General features: G+C 36.6%; 1 protein-coding gene across 1 annotated transcript; it reads right to left on the minus strand.

Moving 5' to 3' along the window:
• Nucleotides 1–452: 452 nt before the first annotated feature.
• On the minus strand, nt 453–7733 carry LOC115918810 (translation initiation factor eIF-2B subunit alpha-like). Its single transcript, XM_030991407.1, has 9 exons — nt 7623–7733; nt 6247–6348; nt 5590–5729; nt 4950–5066; nt 4028–4140; nt 3572–3640; nt 3118–3193; nt 2573–2701; nt 453–2056 (listed from the first exon to the last, which is right to left on the minus strand). The coding sequence occupies exons 1-9, from the start codon at nt 7633–7635 to the stop codon at nt 1901–1903; spliced, it is 915 nt and encodes a 304-aa protein (XP_030847267.1). The 5' UTR covers nt 7636–7733; the 3' UTR covers nt 453–1900.
• Nucleotides 7734–21345: the final 13612 nt, after the last annotated feature.

Genomic DNA, 21345 nt, shown 5'->3' on the forward strand with positions numbered 1-21345 from the left:
GGTTTCTTAGTACACAAATATAAAATGAACCATCCTGGTTGGGTTGCTTATCTGGGACAAATTGGTTCATATTAGAAATGGAAATTAAATAACATTATTTCGCACAACATACATTTCCAATGCATGGAGAAGAAAAATACTTCTCTTACAGAAAAATTGATGTTCGTTGCATTTCATATGCAAACCAAATAGATATTGAAGTGGTCACTGAATGGCTAGATTACCCAGATGCCAATTTCAGATTCATTTAAACTACTTAATGACCTTTGACATTTGCACAGGAAAATCACTATTTTTTGTTGTGCTTTCATTCAGTCTTTCCTTCATCGGTCTTTAGTTCATTTAATGATTTTTAGAAAATGGTTGACATACTATCTAATCTAATATACCAAGAGAAATATGTTCAGCAAAGTATCAGACATAAATAGGACATTCTTGTGTGTAATAAAAGATTTCAACTTTTTTTTCACATGAATTGAAACATAATAATATTTATTATAGTTCTGAAGAACATGATTTCTTCTTAGTCTACCAACCTATACTATTGGCCAGAGCACGAGTTATTTACTTCCCACATGCTCATATCTGAATTTCTAAATATCAGAGAAGAAATAATTTTAACTGATTATCTTATTTTGTCTGTTACTGAAAGCAAACCACCATTTATAATGCTCTTGATAGCACGAGATCCTGATAAGCTTAAGGCCCATGTGCTATAAACGGCGGTACGTTAAAGCTCCCATAACCAGTTTATTATATTCGTTTGATGTTAGATCAGAAAGTTAGATACTTCTTGTACTTTACAGTTGCACTTCTTTCAAAGTAATTTAAATTGGGCCATATCATATATCAACCCCTTGTTTCAATAACTAATGATATCTTATCAAAGAAGATACAGTGAATGGCTATTGAGAAACTGGATTGTTTCCAGATCAGTGCAGGGCTCTTAATTATCTATTTAGTAATATCCCCCATATTGGGTGGTTTCTTAGCAGTCAGGTAAAATAATCATCAAACATCAATGGCACCCAGGCAAGTGTAATTTTAAACCCTGCTAATGGAAGACTGGTAGTGATAAGAAACAAAGTAATCCACATTAAGGAAGCAAGAAGTATATGGCCTTGACAAACACTGATCAATTATTCACTACTTGGATATTTATGACATTACATTACTCATGTTGAAGGTACTATAAGATATGTTTTATCTTTTTAACATGTCTATTTTAACCAGGTTCAGACAAAAACAGAAGTATCCCTAGTATGCCCCCTTGCATAGAAAATTAAAATTGTATGCAACTCAAGAAATTAATCACAGGTCCCAAATATGTAATCCTGATTGGTTGAAAATCAAGTTACATTTAATCACACCTTTTTTTATTATGGTGTGACATTTCAAGGATATCCCATCACGCAATCCTCAAATCATTTAAGAAGACCTGGACAGTATGTTTAAAGTTTTAGACAGAATATTCTACCTAATAAATAGTTCAATGAGTTATAAGCCTGATAGTGTGATGACCGACGTGATGACGTCCAGATCACAGGAATGTTCCATCTGTCTATAGCTTTCACAGAAGATAGCTTGACAAGTTCATTGCTGATTCCTGCTTGTGTGATATATCCAGATCCACAACTCGATGTTACATTCATCAAGGAATCAAACTAAGACAGGCTGTCCAACAAGGCAGAGAGATAATCCTGCCTCATAAAGAGTTTGATGAATTCATTGCTGAGAACTCGGTCAATACTGAGCAACATTCCCATTTCACAGGAACATTCACAGGTTAAGGCAGGACATAAGAATGACTTCCTCATAAATAGAGTTTGATGAGTTCCTAGCAGATGCCTGCTGATGCCTGCTGATGGTGATAACCACAAAAAAGGAAGAGTACCCATCCTCATAAATAGAGTTTGATGAGTTCATCACTGATCCCAGACGGTGTAAGAACTCCTAGGTCAGTGAAGAGCAGGGTGATGAATGCTGGAGGAGTGTAGTCAATGAGTGGATGCTCATGGTTTAGATCTGCATTGTTCTTCATCTTAGAGGCTGGGTACTGCAGGATATGCAAGAAAGTGAGGGAGAGAGAGAGAGAGAAAGAGAGAGAGAGAGAGAGAGAGAGAATGAGGATATAGTGGAAAGAGTGTACAGATAAGGGGAAGAGAAAAGCAGGAGGAAATATAACTAAAACGATGATTGGTTTGTATCTTAATTGCTGACAATGAAATATTTAGGTATATGGGAATGAGTTATACATTTACTTGGGGTATGGGGGCATTTCCAGAAGACACTGTTAGTAAGATATTCTATTACTATGTTTCCACTTTATAGAAATAAAAAGAATGACAAGCTGACACACTATACCCAGGTGTTAAATAGGGACCTGTAGGAAGGAATTCTTTGAATGCTGTGAGCACCGAAATCAGTAGCCTAGCAGAGCCGGGGTAATATTGGAGCGCTTTGAGCACCTTGCAGGGTGGATATGTGCGCTATATAAGTATCCAATAATATTATTATTATTTAGATTTATTAGGTTAACTAGAACTCAGCCTCATATTTAACTGTATCTTACCTTATACTCATCAGGGACATCTTGTTGGTTGAGCGGGTAGATCATTCTAACAAACTTGAAACTTTCTGCTACAACATAGACTGGTTTATTAACCACCTTGGCACAGGTTGCTATCTGGTAGGTTCCAATCTGAAATAAAACAAAACACAGATGCAGTAAGAAGCTTGCATTCATGGGCTGTCTTGCTACTCAGTCAGACTTCTAAGAATATTGCATTGCATATACAGTCAAACTTGCTTTAGTAACCACCTGTCTACAACAAGCACATTTTTTTGTTTCCCTTGAAAATGGTTTCTCATTGAAACATGTATTAAAGGGACCTGTCTACAAAGACCACTTTTTGTGTTTTCCATGGGCGGTCGCTGTAGACAGGTTTGACTGTATATGAAATTGCATACAGTATGACACCTGAATTTAGAGAAATCATTATAAATGAAATGCCATGTCAAAGGGCATAAAATAGGCATTGGGATGGAATTCAAACCCAACTATCTTGTGATTTGTCTAAAATGCTTCTTGGTGATTACAAATCTTGAAAGACTTACCTTATTGATGATACCTCCACTCTCCACGATTCCTTCTGCTCCCATTATCACCAAGTCAATCTGCTCCATTAGGTAACTAGAACAGTCAAGGTATATATGCAGGAGTAAATAAGTCATGAATGTATATATATATATATATATATCTCACATTATATGGAAGGAAAGCAATCATATATGTTTTTGTTCATTAACAAGATATCCCTCAACTTTAAATTAGAGCCAAGGACTAGACAATAATACATGACTACAATCCAACCCACAGGACCTATAGAAACAAGATAATATGAATTGCCTGCATTCATTTAATCCCCAAATTGTGAATTAAGTGCGCAATGTACACAACTTTCCAAAATGGGTGGTGCTATACTACTATGTAAAAGAAAGGCATTAGTGAATATAAACAAATCGAAAAGAAATCCATAAGGCGGTTTCCTACAATGTTTCTTATGCTTACCAAGCAGCTGAATCCAAGATAACTACAGTTGGAATCCCAATGTCTTCTAACTCCTTGGCCATCTTTAGTCTATGAATTGAGAAGAAACAAAATCAAATATAACATAAAGAGATGATACATCAAAATAAAAGCTGCCTAGAAATAGATGATCTCTTATCAAATGTACATCTTTACATTACATTGTGAAGCAAAATACAGGTTGTGATTACAGTAATTTATTATACTAAGCCATCAATGAGTGTCCTAAGTTTTAGGTATGCAATTTATTAATGAGGACAAAATAGAAAGCTTTAGACACATTCATACATTTTGCAACGAAAGAGAGAAGTAGAGGAGAAAACTAGAGTCCGTAACACAGCAGACAACCACATTCTGGTACAACAAAATCATCTACATTTCAAGAGGAAAAAGCAGATAAGTATCATATCCCTCTATACAAAAACGGCATCTACTTACCCTGATTTGTCTGGGCAAGATTCTGTGACAAAGACATTGAATCGTTTCTTAGCCTTGAATGCTTCGATTAACACCTTCACTACCACCCTAGAGTAGGAGTGAGTCAGAACATTCTGAAAAAGAAAGAAAAGTGAAATATGGAACTATATAAAAATATGCAAATCATAGTTTTCTGTAATCTACCAGTAACAGCAAGTGGAATATCACCAGAAAATTTCTTAAATTGAAAGTTGATTTAACAAATAGCAATAAGTTCACTTTATGATGATATAATTTGGCTTGGTGAGATCAAAGGTCGTCACGAGCCTAATCCTAGTCTGTATTCCCAGGTTCATTTACTTCTACAAATTATAAAGAACAGCATAAAATAACAAAACTACACACCGAACTTGTAGTTGGTAGAAGGCAGGTTGAGTCTCAAAATTGTCTTGTATCCAGAATTTCAAATGAACATATTTACAACTCATCACAAAGGCTTATCTCTATTATAAGTGTTAAAACACTGTATAATAATTCCTCCTTATAACTGGCTATCCTATTTAAGGTTTAATATTTCAAGTCTATCTTCACAATGCAAACTCTGCAATTTGCTAGATAATATAGATGAACATATAATATAAAGGAGTTCCATTCTATAGTTTTCTTCTATTTGGAAGAACCAATGAATTAAATTGAAATCTGATGGACAAAAAGGTTCATCTTGTCTTTAGTTTCAGCACTTTTCCTATGAAAAACCAGAAAATAGAGGGCGTACTTGGAAAGCAGTTTTGTTAAACTGAATGTACCTACCCTCTATTTTAAATGAAACTTGAATAAAAAAAATAATAAATAAAATATATGATCATCAAGTTTCAAGCATGCCTATCACACAACACAATAAACTGAGGATAATGTATAAAATATGACCTTGCATTGAACTTACAGCTCCATGTGTGATGAATGGATGACCAAGCTTGGCAATCTTATCTCTTGATCCAGCTACCGTGTCTAGGTATATATTCCCTCTGTTCACTAGGATCTTCTTGCATTCATCAAAATTCTGAGATATAAAGATGAAGAAAGAGAAAGAGAAGTAGGTCGAGGGAATTAATGGGAGAGAAGAGGGGGATGGTAAAAGAGAATGTGCATGAGATTTATCGGATAGAGTGTCGGATAGAGTGTGAGATAGCGGTATTTTTTACTGCTAGTTTGTTTACCATTCTGTCTCTCCCTCTCTGTCTTTCTACTATCTCTCTTTCCCTCTCTCAAATTCATTTTTGCAGAAGGAGCAGATACCTTAACATAATCTGAAGATGTGTTTTTTTCAATCTCTATGTCCCCCCTCCCCCACCTCTCTCTCTCTCTCTCTCTCTCTCTCTCTCTCTCTCTCTCTCTCTCCTCATTCATCTATGAGAGTGGAGCACAAACGCTGCTTTTACATCATATGGAGATAGCACAGATCAGGATGGTGAAAACTCCTGTCATCTTTGTTTTTCAGTTTTTCTTCTTCTCCTTCTATCTTCGTCTCTCTCATTCTCTCTCTCTTCCTTTGTACAACAGTCATTACTGGAAAAGACAAATACCTTGTGATCTAAAGCTGCAAGAGTGATGAACCTTAGAAAGAGCTCACATCCTGATGAGATGGCTGTCACTGAACTGTCTGTTTCCATCAGCCATCTGATACATTCCTTCAAGCCATCCCTTAGACCAGCTAACGTCTCAGCTATTTATCAACATAAGCAAAACATACATTATGAACTTCAGATTTTTAAAATAAATACCCTGCAATATGGATTAATTAAAATATATTCCTTCACTTGCTCACAGAACACTTTGATTTTAATTGGCTACAATACAATTTTTTAAACCATTGGAAAAGAAAAGAAAAATATTTTGAATGCTATATTTTCTGTACCCAAAGAAATTCTGATCAAAGAAACATTTTGAATAGCATGTCTCTTATCAGGTCTAGTTATATGAGGTCAAGATATGTTTATCCTTAAATGTTTGAATATAAAAACACCTTTTCTTGGTCTCTCATTCTGTGCAACATCATGTTGAAGATACATGGATCTATCTGTAAAGGGATTCTTTGGATATGCTAAGTCTTAGTAATAGCATTGTTACATGTTACATGAAAGATTGTCAACACTGTGTATACAGCATTACAAATTCAATGCAGGCATAGGATCAGTGCAGACAACAATATCTCCCTGTAATAAATCGGTTGTGTCAGTTACCTTGACTAAGTTTGAGGTATTCTATGAGTGTGTTGATAGCTGCCACAGCTGCAGAGATGTCCTGGTTTGTGGACATGTACTCTGTAAAATAGCGAATGGCATCTGAAAGGAAAATAACAAAATAACAGGTATGAAAGGCAAGTGAAACAGACACAAGAACGAAAATAAAATAATATGGCATGAGAGAGGTAATGATATGAACTCCTAGAAGTAGGAAATTTATGATCTACAAATATTAAAATCAAGGATTGTTGGTATTTCATGGGAGTGTTTGTTTGTGGGTGTGTGTGTTTCTGTGTCTATAGATCTGTGGAAAAATATGCATACAATTAGTATAGACCCTACAGGCTTATTGCTAGGATGATATTATATTGCCTTTAAATTCAGAATTCAGTATTACTACTCTACCCTATTTAAGGAAACCGACAACTAGAATCGTAGAAAGAAAACTATTGCATGAATGTTCCTGATCATGCATCTCGACAGCTGAATTGCAATGGCTGTCTATTTTGGAAAGCATAGGCATTAGGCATAGCCAATTTGATATCAAATTATGAGCGATTTACATTAGCGTCAGTCCCTCGGTGTGATTCAAACTACAAATTGAACTGTAGAGTCTATAAGTAACCAGACATTGTCTAGACAATTTGAAGAAAAAAATCACATACAATTTTTTTATAAATTTTGACCATACACACGTCTAGGTATATGACTTGCGACTTTGTTGGGCAATATCATAAAGGATGAATGATTGAATATATCTATATTACTGTCTGTGCTAGACTATTTGATGCATATTTTTTTCAAAAAAATCCAAAAGCAAAAGTGACAGCCTTATTTTCGCTAAGCGCCCGGACACACAAACCTCGGCCATACTTCCTTTCTCCTTCATTTTCTTCCTCCGTGCAGGACGGAGTCCGACTCGGAGCTGCGCCGGAGGCTCTGTCCTCTGTTCCCCCTCTCTCCCCCTTTCTGTAGAAATATCATCATGACATTGACATGTCCTTCTTTCCTTTCTCAATCTCTTTCTTTTTTCCCTGTTTTTTTTACTCCTCCTGCGCCTTTTCTTCCTATTCGGCTCCCCGAATTTATATCAGACCTATCTAGTTTTCAATCGCATATAAATGAGTTGCAAATTGACTACTTTTTTTCTTCGATGTTTACCGCTGGCCGCACACCGGGGACCGTAACACAGTAACAGTAACAAGTAACATTTGGAGAGAACCGAAGATAAAAACCTAACATCAAATCCAACGTCTGGGACAGAAGGATAAATATTTCGTAACAGATATCTGCCGCGTTTATCTGTATTCAAGACAATATGCACACAAATAATCTTACTTTAAGAAGAACACATCATAATAGTGCTAGTTTACCTTCTTTGTTCATTGCTATTGTGGGAATTCGTTGTTTATTCTAAAATTAATCTGACGACATATGCTTGCACTTTCCTTGTCTGAAACTGGCGACTAATATTGCAATCCGTAGGGATACACTAGTATAGTGTCGTCAAAAGTTAAATCGTAGAGAATTTTTTTTTTTTTTTTTTTTTGCAAACTCCATTTACAGAAATGTCAATTAGGGGAAGTGACTAGATTTTATTAATTCATTAACTTTACATAACTATCTTGATCTAAGGAGACACGAACGAACGAACTATATGGATACTAAAATGATTGTATGTCAATTCAACTAAATAATAATTTTTATCATATGGCTCCGGTTAGTCTCATTTCACAACGCCCCCTATCGTCAGAGCATGATCTGAGTCGGCAGCCTAACATGTTAGCCTATGGACGTTTTTTTTAAAAATCGTTAAAAATTCATTTTTTGTTTAAACGAAAAGCACATCCACCCCGACGTACGTTATCACTAGCTCTTTCATTGGAGCCCTAATGTCTCATTGACTTTTGAAAGTTCACCCACCGTAATTTTTCAAAATAGGTTGCAAGCTCGTCATTGCCTATAATACACATGTGAAACAAGTCTAACTTCTGACTCAGTTTACCAAGCGATTTGAAGATTATAGGTCGAGCACACGAAACATAAAAAGCATGAATTATCATAGATCACTTCTGCCTATTTCATTATGTCCATTTCATCCAACCCCCCACCGTAATTTTTCCATTTCTTAAAAGCAAACATTTTGCCGAGTTTAGCAAAAACATGAATATTCATGAACGGTCAGACAATACAGCCTTTATAGTACGTAACGTATAGTGAATGGAATGGGCGATGATCCGTTCAGGAGGCAGAGGTCAGTGGTTTGTGCTGGCAATGTTCACGCGAGCGAAAATGAGACAATCGGAGCAATATGTAAGATGAAACCTGATTTGCTCTTTATTTTCATAAATATCACATGCAAAGCATCGTATCTGGATCTCATCGGCAAATCGGAGGGCTTAATATCACACAACACGGTGAATTGGACAGAAATCGTGATGACATTTTAAACTTTAAAAATGACCACATCATATAAAAACTGAATTTCTGCTCTTCACTCTCATATATAATACATGTCGAAAAAAAAAAAATCTGGATCTTTTACTTTCCGAGATTGAATTTAGGGGGGGGGGGGGACTGAACTCTACCACTGTGTAGAGTTGTGATTGGCTGATCAGCACAGTAGACTGAAACCCCACACATTTCGATCAGGATATTTCCTTTAATTTGGGGGAGTTTTTAAACTCATTACACTTAATAATGACCTATATCATAACGGTTGGCCGGTTGGCATACATTATATTTTTGTTAAACATGACAACGCCCCATTATGTATAAATTTTGCTTTCGTTTTTCAATTTATTATTTTGTTGCTTAAATATAGACCTACATGGTTTTGTATTTATTTTGGTATATTATTTCATTTATTATTTACAAGCATTTTCAATATGCAAATAGGCCAAGCTCCAAAGTGACTGAGAGAGGAAGATTTTTTATTTTTAACTTTAGTTTAAAATGTACATAAATAGAAAAATAGGCCTACAAATACTGCGCAGAAAATAAACACAAAGTAACCTATATAGGTGAAGTCAAGGAAAGACCACTTATAGGGACAACGCAATCACCGCCAGAAAATGATATATTTTCTGGCTGATATTACATCACTGACTTGAAGGACATTAAATTGATTTAAGTTATAAAGAATTCAACTGGTTGTACAGCACACTATATAATAATTCTTTATTATTTGAGATTGCCAAAGTGGTTAAAAATAATATTTCCCAACGTGACAACAAGCTGTACTGTCACTTCAAGAGAGCAAAACAAATTAGAGACACACATTGAATTTATACTGCAATATAATTTGGTAACATTACTATTCTTCAACAAAGATAAGAGGTTTGATATTTCATCTATAAATAAAGCTCGGGAGTTTGATTCAACTTTCAAGTTTGAGTATTCACATTCTATAACCAAACTGTCTCTAGAGCAAAATTAACAAATGTAGGCCAATTTATACTTGATCATTGGCACTTTCCTTTCAAAAATTACAATTTGTGTGAAAAAACAACTCTTTCCATATATGAAATAATTTTTTTCTCGTTATAAGGATAATTATGAAAGAAAAACTATATAGCTAATTGTTATTCCTTCAATATATTTTGTATTTATTATTTATCTTTTTATTTTCACTTCTTTCTCTGTTCTTTCTCTGTTCCTTCTCTCTCTCTCTCTCTCTCTCTCTCTCTCTCTCTCCCCCCCCCCCCCCCATTTCTATCTCTACCCATTTTGCGTCCTTATTTTATAATGGATATCTAATATACTTCTCAGGATTCTTCCCGCATTTCACCCAAATCGAAAATATGTTTCTGCATTAGCGCCATCTATATTTTGTGTGTATCCTGAACGATTTTGTATCGAAAGTAGATCTGTGTGTTTTATACAGGTTTATTTAAAAACAAATTATAATCAATCATTTTAAAAATGTATTCAAGGTTTACAAGAGTGTTCATAATTATAGATATCTGGGTTGTTAGTCATTCCCGATTAGTCACCTAGACGCATAGTTTAGTATTAATAACATTGTTTGCCTTTCGATTTCTTTTTTTCTTCAAAGAAAATATAGGGGAGGGAGACGGGGAGACAAGAAAGTGAGCTAGAAAAATAGAGAGAGAGAGAGAGAGAGAGAGAGAGAGAGAGAGAGTGAGAGAGTTTAAACCGAGGGCTCGTCAACTAAACACCCCTTTAAAAAAATTTCCAATTAAAAACAAAAATCATGAAAGTCACAATTTGACAGTTAGATGCGATGTTATAAAAACAAGAAAATATGGCACTGTTTACAACTCCAGATGCGTATCGACTATCGAGGGATTATAGCATTGTAATAAAATTGTATGGTACCCTGCACCCCCTGCACAAACTTATCAGTTAAAAATATAAAGCAGATTAAAGGGTCATCCAACCCTTGTTTTAAGAACATTTGTATGAAAGCATAATAAGAAGATAAACAGACTTGTGAAAGTTTGAAATACATCGGAACAATAATCAGAAAAATAATTATGAATGTTTTGATTGGCAGTTTGTGACGTATAGTCGTGAATAACTCAATATCATTTATTTTTGTTTTTCTTCTACTCTCTCCCATGGAGCACTACTCAAAATGTATAGTCTAGAGAACACCCCTGAGTCTTACATTGAAGAAAATTTGACATTTTGGTCATTTTGTCTGTTGGAGCAAGAAGTTACTTGGTTGGAGCAAATGGAAAAATGTCCGTCACTACACCTCCATGTCTTCACATGCAGACACTTTACCGATTCAGCCAACTAAGAGCCCACAATGACAATTACTTTCAAAGTTCATAACATTCTCATCTTTTGTCTAATTTCATTCAAATTTTCACCAGGTTACTTCTCTTTACTTTCCTCTATAAAGTAGTTTGCTATCAAGGTTAGATTTATATCTAATACATGGTTTGAAATAAAGAAATTGCATCTAACACTGAAAAGACCCTGGTTGATGGTAAAAGTGATAAACATAGATATACTAGAGTGCGGGGGGAGGCAATTAACGACTGAGCATTATTTAATTTTGCACTTCTTAGCCTCAAAAATATAATACCCAGGGCATGCAGACCTATAGACAAATAAATCGAGTTGTAAATTGGAAAAACCAATGCCGGTAGCCGATTTATTGGGCGCAATTATACAGGCCTGTCGACAATCCTGACGATTTGTATACGTCATGAATCTAGCTAACAAGGCAAGGTTGGATTTCGGTTGAATGTTGAGCCTTCTGTAAGCCTTTTTTGCCCCCTCCCCTCCCCCCCCCCCCCCTCCCCACGGGGCTAAAAGGTGTTCCAATAAAGTTCAAGTTCGAGTTGAAAATAGAATTGCTGCCTTTTTTGTTTACACAGTCTTTATCATTTATTTGAGGCGCAAATGTACCAAAAATCCTGATGAAAACTGAATTCTATGGAAGATAGTGTTTGAATGTTGGATTTCTTTCTGAATTTTCAATATGCTATCCATGCACTGCATGCATCTCCACTGGCGTACTGATGGGGCGTGGGTGGGAGGCCGACGGGACAGTTGCCCCACCCCACCTCAAAAAAAAAATTGTTCAAACGTGGTTTATTTCTCACAAATGTTACTGAAATGACATGATTTTCCGTTTTTTATTGTCTCACTTTCGACCATTCTGCCCCCCCCCCCCAAAAAAAAAAGCTTTTGCTCTTTACCCCACTAGTTGCATCTAGCTATTGGCACAGAATTACGAGATGATGAAGAAACAACAGACCTATGATAGGTCTGTATCATCATTTTATGAGGAAGCAAAGCGATCCAGTTTTAGACAAAAAAAATTGTTCGCGTTTTTTTCTTCTTCTTCTGCTGCTTTTCCTTTAATTTTTGTAATGCACTCATCCGATTAATGGAGTGCACAATGTACGCTGTTGCCCGTAAACATTTGTTTTTGTTGTCTTGCGGTACTTTTCCATGAAATGATATGGTTCATGAAATGATATGGTTCATGAAATGATATTGTTTATTCTTGATAGATGAAGTTTATATCTTCTCAGAATTTCATTGGTCAATCCATAGACCTACTTCGTAGTAGGTCCATGGTCAATCTCTGTGACTCTTTTAGATTAGACTTATCAGTGAATTACAATGAAACAATCATTCGACCTTGCCGCCAAAAGAAACGATTTTAGAAATAAACCCGCGCCTTATCTAACGGTTCACTGTCCTAACCAAACAATAACATAATCATAAATTCAACAAGGTTAGAAGTCCATCCGTGCTGTGCTAAGATTTGGTTTCCCTCGAAAGCTGATTTGCATATAGACCAAAACAAACTTCTGTGAATTCTATTTTTGGCATCATATCGCTATGCGATGTCCTTTACGGATGAGTTCATTATTTTGTAGGGGTGAAAAGCTTAACGTGTGCAATGCTCATGTTAATAATATTCGCACGTGGAGAGATTTTTGAGATATGAGGGCCAATAAATCTTGGTTTTCAACCAAAAGTAGTTTGGCTGACAAAGAACGAAAATCTGTTCTGAAATAATCTGGCATTGATATCGATGTTTTCTTTCTTCTTGTGTTTTACTAGGCTTTCAACCGGAAATGGTTTAGACATTTACTGGCGGGAAGTATTCATAATTTCTATCTTTCATCTTTGTTACGGGGAAACCATAATTACAAAGTTTTCACCATGCCGAGAGGCGACAACTTTCTATGTCCTACTGTGCACTTTTCCTTTTTTGTATCCATGCCATGGCTTGTTTCACTCGTGGGAAACTTCAGTCCCCATATGCCGAATATTTAGGCCTTTACTGTATCTCTCTCTCTCTCTCTCTAAAATTAAAGTGCCATATCGTTTGACTTTGGCGATCATGCTGTTCCACAACCCTCTATCAGAGAGTTAAATCTGCATTATAGTTTATGATCACGTTAGGAATGGGACAAATTATGATTTGAATTGTAAGCATAGGCCTATCGGTAAAAATATTTTTCATCAACACAATCGAGACATTTAATGATATAGGGTAATAGCGTTATAGTCATGCGACAATTAATGTTTCACACGAATTAAAACAAAAATGAACAAAGTAGGCTTACAGGTGTTTTTTTTTTTTTTTTTAAATAGACACTAAATTAAATTATGCCATCTATTGCAATCTTTGCGAAGAATGCAAACTAGCCCTGGAGATGTAACAGCAGGGCCTGTGGATCGTGGAATTACCCATTCATTGTATTTTATTATTATTTTTTTTTTTTTTTGGGGGGGGGGGGTGAAACTTAATTTTTTTTTACCGACAGTGTTAATATCTATTTCTTCTTCTTCTTCGAGATAATCTGCCTCCTTCAATACTGAAGATTCTTGCAAATGCCGTATACTCGGCCTGATTATTTTACCATCAACATTCACTGATTTGTCTTATAAAATAAATAATTAGGAGAAACTTTCATACAGATCATAATATACCCACTGATACTTCTAAAATTAATTTCACTTTCATGAAAAATATCTTGCTTCTGAATGATGAACGATGAACGAAAAGAACAAAGAAGATTTTCTTCTAAGGTTATCACTAGTTCACACATGGCATGGCCAGAATATCATTATAAAGAAATACAAACCCTGTCTACAACAAAGACATTCCTTTACTATATCATATTGCAACCCCCCCCCCCCCCCCCCCCCCATCCGTTTCTTTGTTCCTAATAATTTTAGTTCCTATCCGTCGAACGTCTTGAACACCCCTATATGACAATGAAGGTGCTCAGGTCATACGGACTGCTCACAACAAGTTACCTTTTCGCCATCGAAAATCTCGTCGATCGCACGCGCGCAACTGAATCAAAACATTGGAAGCCATTCATTGGAATTTTCCCGCGACTTGGGGATTGGATTTGGTATTATATCTCATCATTCGATAACCTTTCAGCTAATATCAACAATTGTTGTGAGCTCCTTTTTGCGTTTCTCGTCGGTATTCCTCCATTACATATCACTTCAGTATTTTCCTGCGGAGCAAGCACCATTTGTAAGTAACATTGATGAAGTTATTATGCCAGCTGCCAGCTGTGTGTTGGCTTGCGCAATGCAGTATTCCATGCATCTCGATCTTGTATCTCGTATCTCACAATGCAATGCAGGTTGCTTATTGCATTGGATGCTAGTCTGTTTTGTCGACCATGCTGTATTGACTTGTTGTGTACATGACATCAATTGTAATGCTTTGTCCTCCGTACTGATTACTACTGAAGAAGATGAATTGAGAGCCCCTGAAATAATATGAACGCCAAATGTAAAAGATCTACTTAAATGTATTACATCTGCTAAACACTTCCTGGAACTAGCAATTTAATAAACAAACCATGAACATATTATTTCAATTTTACCAAACATTTAATGAATAAAAGAGTGGAAGAATATCTGACTTAATATGTGAGATATGATTACATTGACTTTAAAATGTTCTTGATTGTGTGTTTTAAAATATATTCTGTTGATATTTAAGAGGGCATTGCAAGGCATTCAATTTTCAATTCAATTAATTAATTTTTCTTCTTTCAGTCGTTCACATTTACAATGATGGTACATTTTAACACATTCACATATTTATATGCATTGTCTTACTAAGGAGCCCGAGAAGACAGGTGAAATAGTGAATGGTGAAAGAATGTATTAAACTTGAGTAGAAGTCTAGTTTAACTTAAAGAAAGGAAACTTAAAAATTTCAAGTTCAATTTTTACAATTCAATTTATGATAGTCACTCTAACTTGTAAGTTTTAAGGGTCTAGCTCTAGGTCTAGATCTAAAAATTCAAGCACTTTCTCTTTTTTTGTAGACAATTAGAAGTAATGTAGACTCGTCTCTAGGTTACATTTTTATTTTCATGGTAGGTCTACATCTCTTTATTTATGGGGATGTTGTTGTTTTTCTTCTATTACTGTATTAGAAATTTAGAATATGCTTATAAATGAAAAGGGGTAGAATTAGAATTCCCAAATTGCAGAACCATCAACATGTAGTGCTGTGTGATTGTGTGATTTTGATGAATCAACATTGGCTCACAAGAAAATAAAAAATGATAACAAAATAATAATATGAGATTTGTATAGCACCCACCAAATTCACTTGAAAGCAAATGCTCAGGGGGCACACTTGTGAAACAGAAATAAAAAAGAGATTGTTTAAAAGCATCTGCAATATAAAATAAAGAAACAAGAGTAAGAAAAATAAATGCAAAATTGAAATTTAATGATATGATATGCCAAATTAAACAGATACATATTAATATTATATGTAAACAGTTCGACTGATCTACTAATAACAAATCTCTTGAGGGAGAGCACACCAAGACGTAGGCTCTGCATGAGCAAAGTTTCTTTCCCCCACTTCAGGGAAAAAATTAATATTTATTTTTCGGGGGCTACTTTTCAACCTTGCCTGCATTAAAATAACATTCTGAAATTGGTTTTGCATTGAACTCTATGCAAATTTTCGGGGGCTCTTTTTAAATTTTCGGGGGCTCTTTTGGGCATTTCAGGGGCTATTTCGCCCTGAGCCCCCGTGTATTTTTTTCACTGCCCCACTTAGTATTCAAGAAATGAAGTTATGTAAATTGAATCTTAGATTCTAAACTGTACATCCTGTTTCTAGCTTACATGTTCATATACATGTACAGATACTTGTGTAGATGGCAGTTTTCAAAGCAAATATTTTGTCTGGAGTTCTGAGAACTGTTATTTGTACAGCTCTGTGAATTATTTGCTTCCGGTGTTTACCTTGTGCAACAAAACACCATTCATTAAGTGCACCATTTGCTGAGGAGTTATGTAAATATAAATTTCTATTATTCTGCTGCAAAAAATGTTCACAATTCTGAATGGGATTATTATTAGGAATATATCTATCAGAGAGAACATATGAAAACTTTTACATAACTTTTTCAACTATCCAATTCAATGAGGACAAGAATTTTTTTTAAATTTTAAGTTTGATAAACCAGCAGTTCTGTTGAAAAATATGAAATTCATCTTGGATCATGAATAAGTCACATTTGTACTTACAAAATGTACTCATATTTTATATATAATGCATCTACATCATTATCGCCATTAGGACATTTCCTTTATATAATATCCCCAGACTTTACATTTTCATTATTTTGTTTTTATAACCATTCTTGCTTGAAGTATTGCACACAGACTGCTCATATACATTTTTATCTGCAAGACCTTATAATATATACCAGAGAGATCATACAGCATTAAGTGAAAGTTTGCCATTTTTTCTAATATACTCGGCCTACATCATGTACATGTACATGTACAGTACATGTACATTATATAAAAGTTGCTGCTTTGTATGGTGGCCCTGAAGGGACATTGCGAATAGACTAAATCGTGAAAAATATGCGATAAAATTCACGATATCGTCAATTTTATCGCATATTTTTCACAAAGAAATTCACGAAATTGACGATATCGTGAACTTTATCGTGAACTTTCACGATGAAATTGACGATATCCTGAATTTTATCGTGAAAAGTTCACGATATCGTCAATTTTATCGTGTACTCTATCGTGTACTCTATCGTGTACTCTCCTGACGGGCGCTTCGTAAACAAAACCAGCCCTAGCTGGGGGAGACAGAGAGAAGGAAAAAAGGGAAAGGGAAAGAGAAGATAAAAGGAAAGAAAGAATAATAAGAAGAAAAGAGGGAAACGGGGGGGGGGGGGGGGGGGGGGGGCGAAGGGCTCTTGCCTCCTCCTCACTCCCCCCCCCCCCTCCCCGCCAAAAAATAAATCAGAGAGAGAGAGAGAAGGGAAAGGGAAAGGGAAAGAGAAGATAAAAGGAAAGAAAGAAGAGGAAGAAGAAGAAAAGAGGAAAACGGGGGAAGGGCGAAGGACTCTTGCCCCCCCCCTCCCCCCCCCCCCCCCCCCGCCAAAAAATAAATCAGAGAGAGAGAGAGAAGGGAAAGGGAAAGGGAAAGAGAAGATAAAAGGAAAGAAAGAAGAGGAAGAAGAAGAAAAGAGGGAAACGGGGGCAAAGGGCTTTTGCCTCGTCCCCCCGCCCCCCGCCAAAAAATAAATAAGAGAGAGAGAGAGAAGGAAAGGGAAAGAGAAGAAAGAAAGAGAAAAACGAAAAAGAGGGAGAATAGGAAAGAAAGGAAAAGAAAGAAAAGAAAGGAGGCAAGAGCCCTTCGCCCCTGTTTCCCTCTTTTCTTATTCTTTTTCCTCTTCTTTCTTTCCTTTTATATTTTCTTTCCCTCTCCCTTCTCTTTCCCTTTATGGCGGGAGGGGGGAGGGGGAGGTAAGAGCCTTTCGCCCTTCCCCCGTTTCCCTCTTTCCGTCTTCTTCTTCTTTCTTTCCTTTATATTTTCTTTCCCTTTCCCTTTCCCTTCTCTCTATCTCTCTCTCTCTCTCCTATTTATTTGTTGGCGCGGGAGGGGGGGGGGAGGAGGCAAGAGACCCTCTTTTCTTCTTATTCTTCTTCCTTTCCTCTTTTATTCTCTTTCCCTTTCCCTTCTCTCTCTCTCTCTCTTATTTATTTTTTGGGCGGGGGGATGCAAGAGCCCTTCGCCCCCGTTTCCCTCTTTTCTTCTTCTTCTTCCTCTTCTTTCTTTCCTTTTATCTTCTCTTTCCCTTTCCCTTTCCCTTCTCTCTCTATCTCTTATTTATTTTTTTGGCGGGGGGTGGGGAGGGAGGAGGCAAGAGCCCTTCGCCCTTCCCCCGTTTCCCTCTTTCCTTCTTATTCCTCTTCTTTCTTTCCTTTTATATTTTCTTTCCCTTTCCCTTCTCTCTCTTATTTATTTTTGGCGGGGGGGGGGGGGGGGGGGAGGAGGCAAGAGCCCTTCGCCCTTCCCTGTTTCCCTCTTATTCCTCTTCTTTCTTTTCCTTTCCCTTCTCTCTCTCTCTCTCTCTCTCTTATTTATTTTTTTTGGCGGGGGGGGGGGGGGGGGGGGAGGTAAGAGCCTTTCGCCCTTCCCCGTTTCCCTCTTTCCTTCTTCCTCTTCTTCCTCTTCTTTCTTTCCTTTTATATTTTCTTTCCCTTTCCCTTTCCCTTCTCTCTCTCCTTATTTATTTTTTGGCGGGGGGGGGGGGGGGGGGGGAGAGGAGGAGGCAAGAGCCCCCCCCCCCCCCCCCCCCCCCCCCCCCCCCCCCCCCCCCCCCCCCCCCCCCCCCCGTTTCCCTCTTTCTTCTTATTATTCTTTCTTTCCTTTTATCTTCTCTTTCCCTTTCCCTTTTTTCCTTCTCTCTGTCTCCCCCAGCTAGGGCTGGTTTTGTTTACGAAGCGCCCGTCAGGAGAGTACACGATAGAGTACACGATAGAGTACACGATAGAGTACACGATAGAGTACACAATAAAATTGACGATATCGTGAACTTTTCACGATAAAATTCAGGATATCGTCAATTTCATCGTGAAAAGTTCACGATATCGTCAATTTCGTGAATTTCTTCGTGAAAAATATGCGATAAAATTGACGATATCGTGAATTTTATCGCATATTTTTCACGATTTAGTCTATTCGCGATGTCCCTTCAGGGCCACCATAGCTTTGGACTGGTGGCTTTTCTAGAGAGGCGGCTTTTTCTAGAGAGGATCTTATATGTCTACATGTAGGTCTACATGTATTTTTTTGTTAGAAGGTGGTACAAATATAGGTGATGATCAAGTAACCTTGATAGAGGTGGCTACTCATATACTACAGGTTGAAATTAGATGTACATGATTGTCAACATACATGTACCGTGTACGTGTGCATGTACATGTATGGTACGTCAAGTGTTGGACTTTGAAATTAAACAAAACTTTATTTTGGGATGTTATCTCCTAAATATACAAATAATAAACTTACTATTACCGGTATACCAATGTTCAAAGCTGTTTCTCTATTTTTGACAACCCAATTAAAGGAAAATTAGATCAATGTAAATTTGATCCCCTAATCAAGAACCTGGATATGAAGTACATTGCAGTCTGCAAAACCAGACTTTTTGAATTTAATCTTATACTACCTGTGTCAGTTTCTGGCAATGGCAGATTAAAGCAGCTGCATGAAGTGCAAATCCTTGTTGCTAGGGCTATACATTTTCATTTTGGAAGCCGGTACACCAAGTCTTAACAATTAACTTTTTAGATTGTTTATAAATTATGCATGAGCCCTAATGCCAACAAATTGAAATATTGGCAGCTAGTCTGTACATGGATTTTCATGTAAGGCACCCATGTGTCCTGTGCATCTGTTAGTGTCGAGCCACTGCTTTAGATGCAGCTTAGAGACCTAAATTAAAGTTCTGATCCTTTGTGACAAGACTGACAAGCTTTTTTTTCCTTTGAACTAGTTCTTACGAAGCTCAAAGTCTGGGATGATGTATCTGATTTTATCAGTGCTTTAGCCATGTGTCCTCTAGCCATGTGTCCTACTAGCACGTGGCAGTGTGTTGCCTTGAATAATACCACAGCCTCTTTGTTGTTCATCATCCGTGAGCTTCGTGAGGAAGCAATGTCTTAGTCACGTTTCATAGTTACCTTTTGATGAGACAAACGAACTGGTCATTTATCTTTTATGTGTGCACACATGTACATGTTTGTTATTGTTGAAAGATATACAAGCATTATAAAAGGTGATTATAGTCAATATTTTGAAGCAATTACAGTGTAAGAAGTTTGGAAATTAATAATTTTATCATAAAGACTTCTTAGTCAGGCTCTTACGAATTTGAGAGATTAAAAAATACATAATAATATTGAAAACAAAGAGTGTAATTTAGTTTCTGTTAAATTGGGGGGGGGGGGGGTCATTTCCATGTTAATGAAATATCATTCATAGCCAATACATGTATAGGATCAATGTACAGCAGTTTTAGTCTCGTTGATGATGTAATTAAAATTTGCAACAACAAGAATAAATAGATTGTTTTTGTCATGCTCCAGTTAACGCCATTTGTGGGGAACATAAAAACAACCATCAGTTGCCCACCAGTAGTGATTAGTGTCTCTTGAATGAAGATGTTAATTTGGTTGTTTACCGCTCACAGCTTGATTGACATGCAAAACATTATTCCCTCCCACTTTGTACAGGGTGACTCAAAAAAAATACACAACTTCTCATTAGATTCATATCCTGCAAATGAAATTGTGAGCAAATAGGCTTTCATATGATTTGATTTTGGGGCCAACTATTTCCTCTTTCTTATTTTGACAATGGTAGGAGTGGAGTAGGACCACTACCCCCCCCCCCCCCCCCCACAACAAAAAACTAAATAGTTGGGAGAAAACATAATTTTACCAAAAATGGAAGTACAAGATATTGTGGAAAGGTTCAATTTTCACCTTTTTTTATGTGTATTTTCTGCGTGAATGAAAAAAAAATTCTTAAGAACATGAGGATAATTGATACTTCATTATGGTTTATGAATACACTGTAAACAATACACAAATTGCCATCCATGTATTATAAATCAAATGGAATTATATAAATTACATTTCAATAGAAGTGAATTTGAGATGAGGCTTTAGATGTACAGTAGATGAATATTGGTGGATCATGTACATGTAGAGTATGTGCTTGCAATATTCCATCTGAAGCAGTGAGGGAGGGAGGGAGGGAGGAATGAAAATTGGATTGAATTCAATTTAATCATGGATTACCAGAACCCCACTTCCTTTTCTCCCACCAGGCCTCTGCATATTTTTCATATTTCGGGGTCCTAGAAGAATGTGGTGTTTATGTCAAATATGTAGAAGCCTGGCTCCGTCATCCTCCTCTATAGACTACCTTCTGCAGACGTAGGATTGTACATGTAGTCATGTACTTGTATGGTCATTGACCAGTCACAGCTCCATCCCTCCGGCCCGGCCGCCGCATGCCTCTTGTGATTTTGATTTTCAACCTCATGCTTGTTGTCCTGGAAATAACCTTTGCTGAGGGTGATATGTACACTGTACATACATGTACAGTGTACATACTGTATACATGTACATTCGTACCTTAGGCTTACATGTAGACATCTAACCTTGCACCACTTGAGCAGTATGCAGCTTACCTTATATTACTTACATGTAGTAATTTAGTATGCATTTTTATGGTTAACATTTATTGACTTGAAAAGATTTAAAATCATTGTAAAT

Source organism: Strongylocentrotus purpuratus, unplaced genomic scaffold (genome assembly GCF_000002235.5).
Source record: "Strongylocentrotus purpuratus isolate Spur 01 unplaced genomic scaffold, Spur_5.0 spur5_scaffold_2, whole genome shotgun sequence".
Classification (NCBI taxonomy): domain Eukaryota; kingdom Metazoa; phylum Echinodermata; class Echinoidea; order Camarodonta; family Strongylocentrotidae; genus Strongylocentrotus; species Strongylocentrotus purpuratus.